Here is a 14,623-nt window from a genome sequence, read left to right on the forward strand (position 1 = left end):
AGGTGCCGCCAGGTAAAATATAGGCAATATTCGCTTTGGCCGTAAAAAGGCAAATTTATCTTACCAAAATTCTGACGAGCCATGTAAAAAATACAATGCCAGCCTCCATTTGACTGCCACTAGAGAGGAAGGGTTGAAAAATAGAGCGCGGTAGCCCTCAATTAGAGGTTTTACAGTACCTTTCACCAATACCTTTCTGAAAAGTAAATTAATTCTTTTCAATTCCTTTATGACATCTCTATTGTTGTAACTAAGAAAGATGCTCTTTGCAGTCTTACTCAAATGATAGACCAATTATAATGGTTCAAAAATTTTACACAGAGACAGGATCCTCACCTTTTCTATTGAATAAACATCAGCATATTTCAAAAGCCTAGGTTACTGCTGTTTGGAGAAAATCTTTCGCATGACATCATGCGTTGGAACACGGAGAACATCAGCAAAACTCTTGCTCACCCATGACGTTTATTTTGTTATGCGAGTAAACTTACACATGGTGTACCTCTATCTTGTTATGCGAGTAAACTTACACATGGTGTACATCTATCTTGCTATACGAGTAAACTTACACATGGTGTACATCTATCTTGTTATGCGAGTAAACTTACACATGGCGTACATCTATCTTGTTATGCGAGTAAACTTACACATTGTGTACCTCTATCTTGCTATACGAGTACACTTACACATGGTGTACATCTATCTTGCTATGTGAGTAAACTTACACATGGTGTACCTCTATCTTGCTATGCGAGTAAACTTACACATGGTGTACATCTATCTCGCTATGCGAGTAAACTTACACATAGTGTTCATCTATCTTGTTATGCAAGTAAACTTACACATGGTGTACATCTATCTTGTTATGCGAGTAAACTTACACATGGTGTACATCTATCTTGTTATGCGAGTAAACTTACACATAGTGTACATCTATCTTGCTATGCGAGTAAACTTACACATGGTGTACCTCTATCTTGCTATGCGAGTAAACTTACACATAGTGTTCATCTATCTTGTCATGCGAGTAAACTTACACATAGTGTACATCTATCTTGCTATGCGAGTAAACTTACACATGGTGTACATCTATCTTGCTATGCGAGTAAACTTACACATGGTGTACATCTATCTTGTTATGCGAGTAAACTTACACATGGTGTACATCTATCTTGTTATGCAAGTAAACTTACACATGGTGTACCTCTATCTTGCTATGCGAGTAAACTTACACATGGTGTACCTCTATCTTGCTATGCGAGTAAACTTACACATGGTGTACATCTATCTAGTTATACAAGTAAACTTACACATGGTGTACATCTATCTTGTTATACAAGTAAACTTACACATAGTGTACCTTTATCTTGCTATGCGAGTAAACTTACACATGGTGTACATCTATCTTATTATACAAGTAAACTTACACATGGCGTACATCTATCTTGTCATGCGAGTAAACTTACACATGGTGTACATCTATCTTGTTATGCGAGTAAACTTACACATGGTGTACCTCTACCTTGCTATGCGAGTAAACTTACACAAGGTGTACATCTATCTTGCTATACGAGTAAACTTACACATAGTGTACCTCTATCTTGTTATGCGAGTACACTTACACATGGTGTACATCTATCTTGTTATGCGAGTAAACTTACACATGGTGTACATCTATCTTGCTATGCGAGTAAACTTACACATGGTGTACATCTATCTTGTTATGCGAGTAAACTTACACATGGTGTACATCTATCTTGTTATGCGAGTAAACATGAGAAACTAAATGAAACATGCGCAGTGAAATAAATTGAACTCTCCATCTGAGCATTTTTCATATAAATGTTGGTTCGGGCAAGACCATCTTGAAATCCATGTATCAAAAAACCTGCTCATGGCATACTAGCATGGAAATATTGCAAGGGCCTAGTGAATAATGTTCAGCCAACTTCATGCCTATCAGATGAACACGCAGGAGTCTATATTTAACATCCATTTCTAGATTTGATGGTATATATAAGATTCTCAAGCAATATTATAATGTGAAGTAAAAACTTCGGCAAAAGGCTAATGACCATATTTCTGAAATTCCCACTCTCTGTTGTCCAGAGGACAAACTTGCCGAGTCTTCAGCCACCGGGAAATGCAGTGAAAATGGAAGGCGTGCTACAAAGAGAACAGAAGCTAGTTGACACCAGATCTTGTCAGTTATATAGTACCAAAGGGGTACCTCTATTATTCATAATAGCAGCAAAGGGGTATCTCTATTATATATAATGGTACCAAAGGGGTATCTCTATTATATATAATGGTACCAAAGGGGTATCTCTATTATATATAATAGTACCAAAGGGGTATCTCTATTATATATAACGGTACCAAAGGGGTATCGCTATTATATATAATAGTACTAAAGGGGTAACTCTATTATATATAATAGTACCCTGGCAGTTTAGCTGCTGCGAGAGATCATCAGGTGCGCCGATAAATCAAAGAGAATAAGTAGCTGCACAAATCTTCAGAAATGTTTGAAGGCAGACGATTGGTGGATGTATTAGTGTTAGTCTACCGATCCGAATGTCACAATTTGGAATATCATTGAAATCAATCTTTCATCCTACTATCTAACTCTGGTTCCAGATGAATAGACAAATGGACAGACAACTCCCTTAGTACAGTTGAATATATATTTTATTTTACTTTGTATTGGACATGTACAATATTTTTTATTTCTTTTTTCCAGCATAGACATTGCTGTCTAAAAAAGTGACAAATTCATTTGAATAGACATTAAAGTTACCGTAATCATTAGCCCTAAACCAAGTAAAAGTGATAAAGGAGACGAAGTTGTTAAACCAATAGTACCACAGTTACTTACATACAGTTACTGTACAGTCATTACCGTGAAAGCTCTATTTGAATGCCACCTCTATTTGAGCGCCGCTTCTATTAGACCGATACTATTTGATATTCTTAATCTTTACAAACCCATAATAGCAAATTGATCAGTAGAAGTGCCAACAAAACGAATCGTACTAACTGTACTAATAATGACTGGATTACATCAATAATTAGCTCGTTCGTTGTTTCTGTTCGAAACAAAGTCCGTTATCCAACTCCAAATCTTAAGGTTTTTTCGTTAAAAACTTTGATTGCAACATCATAGAAATAATTAGTAACTGTATCAGGCTAATAGTAGTTCTTTTTTACTGTGGTCTTGATATTTCGATGTATGTAGGAAAAAGTTTCCGCATTTATGATAGAAAATGTGCTATTACGTACTTTGAGGCTAATATTTTGAGGCCAATATTTTGATGTCTGCCTTCATGTTAGAGATAGGCTGAATTTTGGAATCATGTGTACTTGCAACAATGCGACCATTTAGCACGCAAACATCATACACAGAATTTCCTTGCGGTAAGCCCACATCTAGTGCCCGCTCAACCCGAATAAAAACCGGTCTACTTACATTGCATATGCCCCAAGCAACAGTGCATTCTTCACTCGTGGCAGAAGCTTGGTTGGCTTGACACTCTATACAAAGATCCATAATATGGTTCCTACAGATGGCACAGTTGTCCACAACTATATCCCAAGCCCAGAGTGCAACAGCACTCCACTGTAAAGACAAAACACATCCCTTGTTGCTATTTCCGACTACTTCCGGCAGCATGATTGGACTTACCATAACCAAACCACAGTTCATGGCTGTTATCAGTAGTGGAAGGTAGGGCAATTTGGGTCATGAGGCAATTGGGCCAAGTCACATATGTGGAGTTGAATTTTATGTTTGTTTTTTTTTGTTGGGTCGCCGACAACATCTTAGGTTAAGGTTATTTTCTACCATTATTTAGTAACGAACATTTAGCAGGTTAGAGTTTTATTTGACATTCACTACTACAATAGAGGCTCCTATAACGTATACTTCCTACAATGTAAATTCCAGATAACATAAAAACTTTATGTGAAGTTTTTGCTTCATACGACATAAAAAATTTCCTATTGAGTAGTGCCCAGTCGAGTGAGCTTTCAAACTCTATTTGAATGTGAATCCATCTTGCTGCACTTGCGGGAAAAATGACATGCGCATAGCGTTACATCTATTATATATAATATTTCATGACATTCTAGTTCATCGTAATAGATCGCCAAATGTGTCAACAAAACAGATACATGTACAGTGCACCCTCAGGACACGAATACCCTGATATACGATTTTTTTATCTTATGAAGTGGAACATGATAATTTTTTCACATCACCATACAAATCGTATTTCACCATAGGGTAAAGCCGTTTTTGGCAGGATTGTGACGCGCGGGACATTTGAACGCTTCCTCGCATACCTCTCAGCTCAGATGCGAAATTTTGGTGTCATTCATACTGTTTTAGAAAGTACTTGACATCAACTACTACTGAATGAGATTTCATCCTTGTCATGAAATGTGTTAACAAATTATGAATCATTGAAGCTGGTGTGACGCGCGGGACCATAATTTGACATGAAAAACTACTCTTTGATCAATTGGAAAAATCTTCTGAATTTTTGAACTCATAACATTATTATTTGACAAGCGCAAAGCTCTTTTGTCCTTCTGCTAGGAATACATACCATTTTGTTTCCAGGCCCAAGTTTAATGACTCTGTGAGGTTTGAAAGAAGACAACCACCTGTGACGCGCGGGACTGTGACGCGCGGGACAAAAATAACATCATGAAAAATTAAACATTTTTCTATGTTTTGTTGTTGTTAGACCACAAATTGCCATGAGTTGTAATTGTAACAGTGAATATATTTGTATTAAACCCACTAGTAATTAATATTATTATATATTGCATTTATTTTATTTAAACATAAAACATATATAACCTAAAGATTGTCAGACTTTCATGCAGTAAACCATTTTTTTTAAATCAGCATGATTCATTTTCCATTTTACACAGTTCTTTTCAGTAGCTGGTGGAGCGTAGTAGGCATTTCCAAAGAACAGACACTAGCCTGCCGCAGTCCCAGTAGAGCTGAATCCGCATTTTCGCAGTATTTGCAAGCACAGACAATTTGACCATACATGTCTAGAAACTGGCTTGCAATTTACTGGGCGCAACTCTTTTTAAATTTACTAAGGCCAACCTTAATATCTGGATATTCCTCCTTGAAAATCTCAAAGATGTCACTTAACGTGTAGTTCAGTGTTTCCGAAGTTTTCATCGCTTACCAGTCTTGTCTTTTACACTGATGGTATCCTTCTGGCTTGGCATTTCTCGACTGATCTTACTGTCCCGGTAGAAAGAAGTTATCTTCTCCACTGTTGATTCAAGTAGCTTGTTCCGTGGCTGAAAATTCGTTCGCGCTTTTGGTTTAGGCAGACAAACTGCCTGGAGGGCAATATCCTGTTTGGTCGGGCTCATCATGGACAGCTATTTACCAATCAAAAGAGCTTTTCTCCATGGAAAGTGTGGCAATGCTGTCTGTAGCTTTTTTCTCGCTCCTCATTCAGACAGTCAGCTTAAAAATATGGAAGAGGTGCTTGTTCCTGGTGTTGAATTAGCTTCTGCCTCTTAGCGCGATATTTGGCCTTTCTCTCTTTCCTTGGCACGCTTTGCTTCTAAATCTGATGGAGCCATACGAAATCTCTTTCTCTCCCTGTGCTATCTACACCTAAATAATCATAAAACTGTACACTAATATTCATTACAGATTAAACCATATTATGTACATATCATATACATGTATATGGCATGAAACCTGTTGAATGTTTACTCAAATTCGTGATTCACCTTACATCATCAAACCACAAGTAGTGTGATTGATAAAAAATGTTGTACGTACTTGTGTATACTTGCTCAGAAATGTATAATAGGCATTAAATATATTTTACCTTTCATTCTCTAGTTTCCTGAATGCTTTAAATCCATGTTGTGCTATGAAAATTTCTCTACTCTTACGCTTACGATCCATCGAATTAGGCATCTTGCAAGCAAATGACATCTAACATAACGCCAAGTATGGCATGACGCTGAGCGTTATGTTGAGTGTGGTGTTATTCTGTCAGCCTTGCCTGACAGGGAGGATGGCATGTTTAGTATGGTGTCATTTTGGCAGTATTACCATACCGAGAGGAAGTGTAGCATGATTTTAACAGCAGTTTGGCAGTCATTGGAACACATGCCAGTTTGAAAGTGTGAAAAAAGCAAACGTACTCTCTCTGAAAAATTCTTAGTGTTTATGAGGGAAACCTACTTTCTCTACTGACTGAAAATTAAATGCATGAGTGGAAAGTAATTTTTGTAACCATACTTTACAAATACACATTTGGTTCAAGGATTACCTCGTGATTTGCATGCTAGGTATGTGTGTGTGTATCAAAAGAGTAATCTTGACAAGCTACATATTTTGAGTTACAAAACTTCATAAAATAATTCTAATTCATTATTTTTCTCAAAGAAACTGGCTTTTAAGACTTGGAATATCCAGCATTACTTTCAAATACCAGAGTATCAAAGAGAACTCCCAAACAAAGGCAGGCATCACCATATTATTAAAAATGTCCCGCGCGTCACAAATACTTCCATGTACCTATAAAACTATAACTTGCAGTATCTTCAGCAAATTGGCGCGTTTGGCTAAGCTATAGCAGCCCAAAATCGAATTATAGATGAGAATTTTTTATCTCAGATAGCTTTGAAAGAACAGGCTGCAACTAAATGCACTTAAATTGTGACGCGCGGGACAAACTAATTTTTGCTTGCCTAAATGGTAAGGAAAAATTTGCATTTGCTAGGAAAAAACACCTGGGCTATAAAATCCACTATAGTATTGATTATAAAATGGAAGAAAAATTTATTTCAGAATGAATTGCAAAGTTTGAGAAGAGATGATCAATTGTCCCGCGCGTCACACACCATACCAGAAAAACCTACTTGCATGCCCAATATCTTCATAAGAGAAGATTTCATTATGAAAACTTTTGTGTTTCCACATGTCTGAACATGTTTGCTTGCCAATTAACTAAAAATTATGGTTGCTAAAGGCAGAAAAAAAATTGCCTTTGTGTGTGACACCATGCTTGGCCTTGCCCCATACATATTCAACAAAATTTTCGCCTAAGTTCAAATTTGGCAGTCGGTGTGCTTATTATGTTCGTAGAAATAACAAAAAAGCCCAAATGTTGTTCGGCCAAACTATTTTTACAACGCCTGAAAGAGACACAATGACCGATTTCTCTCAGTTCAGTAATTTTTGTGTGTCAAATGCTAAATTTTTTCCCTTAAAACCAGTAGCAAAGTTGGAGTTGCAATCCCTTCAAACAGAAGGTCAGTGGTAAGACAACATTTCTTAACCTGCTAACAAAAATCCAGCTAACAAAACAGCATCATTCAGGCTTTCATACCGAATTAGGTTGAAAAAAGTTTTCAACAGGTCAGCTAAAAAGTTTTAGTGAAAGTGAAGACAGAAACTGACAGGTGATAAAAATTTAGTAATAAAAAGTTGAAATACAGTAAAATAGCTAAAAATACATACTAGGACTTAACTTTAAGGGTGTGCTTTTTTCAAGCTAAACTAATTTGAGATGACTAATTTAAAGTTTATGTTATACGTACTTCTGTCTTAAAAGTAAGAACTCCCTACTGTACATTCTAATGTTAAATTTTATTACATACATACTGCACATGGCATATTATGTTACATTTTATTGCAGATCATAATCACTGAATACAATAAAGTAACTGTAAGTAATGTTACTAAGATTGTTACAAAATAGTGTTAACATACTATTTGGTTACTAATTTTCAATGTGTACAGTAATTATATAAAATTTTGATGATTTTTACCAGGGGATGTTTGCATCATATAACTACTATGGTTTCTATACCCCAGCATACAATTTTTTAATCATATGATGGCAGTCCTGGAATGGATCAAAATCGTATCCTGAGGATGCACTAATAGGTTGCTGCGTAGGTTTTTATAAACATTTGAAGGCGATCGATTGATGCAGGTGTTACAGCGTCGGTCCACCAATTTCAATGTCACGAGTATCGTCAAAAGTTATCTTTTATCCTAACCTTGACCCCTGGATACAGATAGACGATGAACAGGTATCACCTCTTTTTATAGTAAAAATATTTTTGTTGTTTCACTTTATTGTAGATGTATAAAAAATTTGTTATTAGTTTTACTATGCAGAGTTGACCTTGCTGTTCAGAAAGAATAAGCAAATCATAGAAAACTATTGCAAACTTATCACAATTGTTTTATAAAACCAGTGAGATTGATCAGAAAAAGAAAAAATTTGCCGAGAACAACCAATAATACTGTAGTTACAGTACAGCCCACAAATTAGAAAACTTGAGTCAAATTATAGCCTTTTGTAAGGCCAAAGAGGTGAGTTGTGAACAATCTTGGAACAGATTAGGCAATTTACCTATAACTATACCTATGCCATATGTTACTGTTCTTATTACTTAAAATCCCTATAACGTAAATGTTCCTGGAACGAATTATTTACATCATAGGAGCACCTACTGTGTTTTATATCAAACTAATGAAATGGCCAGCGTTGCACAGGTATTAAAAATCAGCTTATATACAGTGAGAGGTAATGTAGTTGTCTGTCATTGCCAATGGCTAATTTGATTAGGCTTACTAAAAAGAGCCTTGGGAACAACCATAAAATTATGTTGCGCCATAACGGAGAGCGATAGCATATACCCAAATAGCGACATAAATCGCCCAAAGAATCCATGAATATCATGTAGCTTAATTGGTAAGGTATTTGCTTGGTGAATGGGAGGTTCGGAGATCAAATCTTCTGTGATACAGCTTCTTCATTTTAATAGCTATAGCCTGACAAACCGCAGGACACATAAACTTTGAGATTTATATAGATGTAAAATTTACCTGCCAAATTGTACTCTATGATTTTGGTAGAAAAAAACAGAAGTATTCCCATGACCAAACACAAACGAAGCGATTGTTTGGGAGCTTTATGATAGATGCATATGTGCACACAACTCACGAAAATTATTCATCATCACCGTCGCAAACCCTTGTACCGAAATCTCATCAGCAAATTTAACCATTTTTCAATTTCAAGTCGTTAAAGTATAATAACGAAACAAAACACATATAAACCTATTTAAATATGTTACCAAGTTTTTGAAATTTGTAGACAATATCCTAAACCTTATCCATCTGATCGGATTATACATAAATAGACAGATTAAGTTGGCCTAAAATCGTTATTAAACCTTGACCAAGCCTTATTTTTAGCAAAATTAAGACCGGCAAACGAAATGCCGAGCGACAGAGAATAGAACCATTAAGTCGTGCGCATTTCACGAAAAGAAATGTGCACATTTCACCAGTCTATGGCATTGTCCAATTGCCAAAGGTTTCTGTAATTAACGCAGAAGTACTGAAAAGCAATCATTTCTTTTTTGCCGATTTCAAAGTAACCAACTTTTATTAAAAATCATTATATTATATATATAATGATTTATATATAATGTATATATATACAATCATTATATATTAAAGCACTGAAAGTAAAGGAAATGACGATGATAAGTTTTCTAACGATTCTTATGAGATTATTACAATATTTAATTATAAGAATAATTATTCGATTTTATAAGATTTAATTATAAGAATAATCATTCGAATTTACAGGATCGAAGTATATAGTGACTGATGTTGGGCAATATGTTACTGTTATTACTTTTTATAAGTAGTTTTGTTAAATAGATTTTCTAAAAATCTATATAAATATCACAACTTTTTGATATTGGTTGCTGACGCTTTAAAATGTAAACAAAACTGTGCATTGGTTTTCTATTATTAATGTATTACTATATTAATAATATTGGTTGTTCTAATAATATTAGTGCATTTTACTTCTCATATTGCACTTCTCCTATTGCGGGGAAGAGATATAAACATATAATCTTTTCCTTTCATTATTGCTGTCTTTTGCACATAATAACACCCAGTACATTACAGCTACCTTTGCATTTATCCTATTGCACTGCAGTGCCATTTGACTGCTAATATTGCATTTCTCAACCATCGGTACCCTTTCTTTTTTCCAATATCACTTTGGTCGTGGGCTGTATGACAGGGGAACTTATAGTTTTATGTAATTCAGAATGACTAATGGCTAAAACTTCACAATTAAGTTAGCACATAAATACATGTATTTGTAGCTGCTAGAACAAATAGTGAAAACAAGTACATTTTGTGCAGAAAAAACAGCTGGGGCAAGTTGGGTCAATCTTGGTAGGGCAAGCTGGGCCACTGACCCAGCTTGCCCCACCAAGATTGGTCTATATGTATATACTAGCTGTGCTACCTTGCATTGCCCAGGTAATAAAAAAGTCTTCAGACAGAAAATTGATTTGTATTTAACATATAACAACATTTGCCATTCTAACTTTCAGACTATAGATGAGAGAAATGTTTTGTGTAGTTAAAATAAATTAAGAGAAAAAATAAAAACAACTGTAAAGGCTTTCAAACTTTGTCAAACAACTGTTACCTATAAACCACGAGGAAAATTTTTTGTGCAGGACAACTAAATAAATAAAACAACTGTAAAGGTTTTCAAACAACTGCAAATTTAAAATTTCATAACTTGAAAGTCTTTTGTTGAAATAAATTAGAAGGAAACATACAAATGTAAAGGTGTTTAAATGTAAATGTGAAATTATTAGCAAGTAATGGTAACATGCTAAATATAGTCTATTTTGCTACGATTACAATCCAAAATTATTTGATATAAGAATTATATGATTTCAGTTCGTTTCAGTGTTGGCCTGCAAAAAATGGCATGTAGGCTAATATCGTAGGCTATAGGTACTAATCATCATCATCATCAAAAATAGTGCCAAAATACTGTGTTAACCTTGGTAACTATAGGTACCTACTTGTAATGATTTGAGTGAATTTAGTGGTTATGATCTGCGTGCCCAAGATAATATAACATTACAATGTACTGTGTGGAGAGTTTTTACCTTCGAGACAAACGTATATCATAAACTCTGAATCTAACTTGAATGAATTTAGTTTACTAAACACATACTTGAAAGAAGTTTTAGTATGTATTTATGTATTTATAGTATGTATAACGGATACAGATGACTCGCCATGGCAAGTTCAGCGACGTATATAATTTTATCTTTTATTAATGTATATAATCAGTTCATAATTCGCCAAATTTTAAGTTCGAGATTAATTATCGTGGGCGGAATAAATTAGCCCTAACGAAAAAGACGAATAAGCATCGCGTTGCATATACTTACTGAAGTCCCAAAATATTTCTGAACAGAAGCATAGTAACTCGTTGACGATGAAAGCTAAAATAATTAGCACACGCATTGCGTATCCGTTATATTAAAACAACTTCGATCACTATGGTGTTCTAGCTCAGTGGTAGAGTGTCCGGATTGGAAAATTGTCATCAAATCGTCGTGAGTTCAAATCCGTCGCGACGCGTGATTTTAATAGCAAGATTTTAAGATCTACTAGCTGGAATGCGTACCAACATGTCCATTATATACACACATACTTTGAGATATAGATACAGACAGACATACATGTACTTTGAGAAATATACATATAGACCACATATAAGCCTAACAGATGAGAAGTTTTAGAACAGTGAATAGAGTCAATAGTCTTCGCACTTAACAGTTAAAGTCTTTGAAATAACTCCCGCGAATTTGCATACACCACTAAGGCACCACATAGAAAAGCTACTGTAAACATAAGAGAGCTAGGACTGCAATACTATTTGGCACTACAGAAAACAGCAGCTGAAAAATCCCAAGTAAAATGACAAAAAAAGGAAAAAGCTCAATACAAAGCTCAGATGAAAACCTTTGCAGACCGCTTTCAAAGACTAGTCCAGACAGTGATTTACTGGCGACAGAGACTGATAATAAAGAAATGGAGAAATCAGTTCGAATAGAAAAGTTTGTTTTAGTAAAGTTTGATGGAAATCACAAGTTATTTGTTTGTTTTAATGGTGACAAAATGTGAGGAATTGTTTGGCTGGTAATCTTTTACAAAAGGACCCTCAAGAAACGAACAGCAAACCTGAACTGGAAAGTGTGTCACCAGGAGATCCAACCAGGCCATTAAAAAATTACGGGTAGGGGTACTAAGGGCCCACTTTCTACAGTAACAACTACCAGAGCAGTAGGAAGTGTCAGCTTTGGTGTTAAGATACATGTAGATGTGAAGGAAATTTATGGAAAATTACGCTAATAATGCTTATTACGCCTAATAAAGGTAAGCTATAATGTTTTGTTAATAATATTACTTACGCATAATATCACATATGTACATGGCTACATGCGCATAACAATTATAAGTGTAAAATATATTTAAGGTGAATCCAAAATATACAGCAGTTGTAATTGTAAAGCATTATTGTGTCATAAAACTACTCTTCTGAATGCTTACCCCATTGTCAGACCTAACTTACCCCAAAACTGGGGTAAATTGGGACACACGACAACAAATTTTTAAACGAGCATTTTTTCATTCTGGCCAAATCTTGACCATTGCGGATTTCCAGTTCCATAGAACACACACTAGTCTATTTAAAGGAAAAGTTTAACAATTCTAGAGCTTCACTTTTGCCATATTTCGCATAAATGTGATTGTTGACCCAGCTTCCCCTATTCATTTCACTTGCAACTATTTACCTATTTTACATAGTGAGAGCGGCAACAAGAGTGTAGTCAGAGAGGCAACAAGAGTCTAGTCAGAGAGGCAACAAGAGTCTAGTCAGGGAGGCAACAAGAGTCTAGTCAGAGAGGCAACAAGAGTCTAGTCAGAGAGGCAACAAGAGTCTAGTCAGAGAGGCAACAAGAGTCTAGTCAGAGAGGCAACAAGAGTCTAGTCAGGGAGGCAACAAGAGTCTAGTCATGAAGACTCTTGTTGCCTCTATGACTAGACTTTTGTTGCCTCATCAACATCAATGACTCAGCTTCTCTCTTTTCCCAGAGAGCCTGCAGAGCTCTCTCTTTTCCCCGAGAGCCTGCAGAGCTCTCTCTTTTCCCCGAGAGCCTGCAGAGCTCGCTCTCTCTCTCTTTCCAGAGGGCCTGCTTAGGCACTCTTCCCTCAGCCTGCTGAGGAGTCTCTCGCTCCACCCGCCTATGAAGCCTCATTTTTCTTCCAACAGGCGAGCCCCTTCTACGCCACCATCTCAACTGCCAAAACTTTCTACCTATGGACTGTCACGACTCTCTTTGACTGTTGAGACTCAAAGCTATACGGGTCTGAGCAAACAAACATGGATGACCGTTCGAGTAAGGATGTAACTTTCATTAACTAATCTAACCTTGTCATTAATATTATTGTTTTAGAATTTTATTACTTGGGTATTCAATTGTTGGACATAAAAGGATAAAGTAACTTATACTGGTAAATATCAGTATTGCTTACAATAACTTAACACCTTCACTAGTACTTGAACCAGTAATAATGAAATTAGTTCCCACAAGCTATGCAAAAGTGCAGAAACTAAACAGTCAAAATAAAATAAAATTCATTGACAGCAATTTCAACACTGATGTTGTATGTGGATTCGGATTAGTTATGCATAACAATTTTTCCATATCGAAACTCGCGTATTATATCACCTACAAAAAAATTTTCATTTTGCTCACTAACGAGCCATCTTTCTCTGAAAAAAGGATCAAAAGCTTATTGCCGATTTCAGTAAACCAGATACAAGACAAAATCCTTGTGATAGAATAATTACTAAATAGATATACCTTTTTCACTTCGAAGCGCTTTTTAGTTCCTTTGTCTGAACTCGTGCCAGGCATTGGTTGGTCAACATCCATTTCTGTCATGACTAAAACAATAAGTGCAATTATGTCACAAACTTTTGTTGATACGTCCTATACTTTCGTATGCAACAATCTGACTGAATATTAGAGGAAGAACCTTATTCGACCATAGAGCTAGGAATTGCGCTAGAAGCATATATAGCGAATGCGCTTTTTATGTGGTACAATTCGAGTGCTAAGTTGTCCAGCCCTTCGTAGTTTTATTAAAGCTTCTCAAATAGCTCCATATTTGGCTATTACGATTAAAGTTGATAGAGGTTGATGAATCGGGGACAAATCTGATACGCGACGGCCGAAGACATACCACAAAAATCTTTGTCTGTGAAAACGTAAACATGTTGAGTTGCATGTTTTTGTGTTGAATGTTTTTATTTTATGTTCAACTTAAGACTACATTCTCCGGATATCGGGCTATTTGAGAGCGAAACCAATTAATATACTTTATACTAAACTTACTTTATATTAATAGACTTTATACTGGGACGCATTTACTAAGCTAAGCTGCTTTAACCCATTCAGGACTAATTAGTTATTGGTTGACTGCTCCCCCAGCCTAATTAATGTTTCACTAGCTTTACAATTAAAATAGAGCTACACAAAATTGAGTATAGCTAGAGTTCTTTTCAAAATAATCTTGATTTGTTTTTTGCAGCTTAACAAAGACATTCCAGGCTACAATTTAATATAAATTTTTGTGCACCTTTACAAATTCTACTAACCACAATTTCTAATAATTCTGTGAACTTTTTTGATCAAAATTGTT

The 14,623-nt window shown here is 35.6% G+C and overlaps 1 protein-coding gene across 1 annotated transcript; it reads right to left on the reverse strand.

The window, feature by feature from the left end:
* Window positions 1-1,810: 1,810 nt before the first annotated feature.
* LOC137401508 (E3 ubiquitin-protein ligase RBX1) lies at window positions 1,811-13,974 on the reverse strand. The gene is made up of 3 exons (XM_068087892.1): window positions 13,783-13,974; window positions 3,470-3,619; window positions 1,811-2,166 (listed from the first exon to the last, which is right to left on the reverse strand). Exons 1-3 carry the CDS (start codon window positions 13,861-13,863, stop codon window positions 2,068-2,070), a joined length of 330 nt encoding a protein of 109 aa, XP_067943993.1. The 5' UTR covers window positions 13,864-13,974; the 3' UTR covers window positions 1,811-2,067.
* Between the last annotated feature and the right edge of the window lie 649 nt (window positions 13,975-14,623).

Source organism: Watersipora subatra, chromosome 8 (genome assembly GCF_963576615.1).
Source record: "Watersipora subatra chromosome 8, tzWatSuba1.1, whole genome shotgun sequence".
Lineage (NCBI taxonomy): Eukaryota > Metazoa > Bryozoa > Gymnolaemata > Cheilostomatida > Watersiporidae > Watersipora > Watersipora subatra.

Excerpts from the sequence above, each read along its gene's own strand:
- LOC137401508 (XM_068087892.1), bottom strand. The coding sequence starts at position 13,863 with ATGACAGAAATGGATGTTGACCAACCAATGCCTGGCACGAGTTCAGAC. Across the intron at positions 3,620-13,782 it reads AGCGCTTCGAAGTGAAAAAG|TGGAGTGCTGTTGCACTCTG; the intron begins GTATATCTATTT and ends TTGTCTTTACAG. Across the intron at positions 2,167-3,469 it reads TTGCTTGGGGCATATGCAAT|CACGCCTTCCATTTTCACTG; the intron begins GTAAGTAGACCG and ends TTCTCTTTGTAG.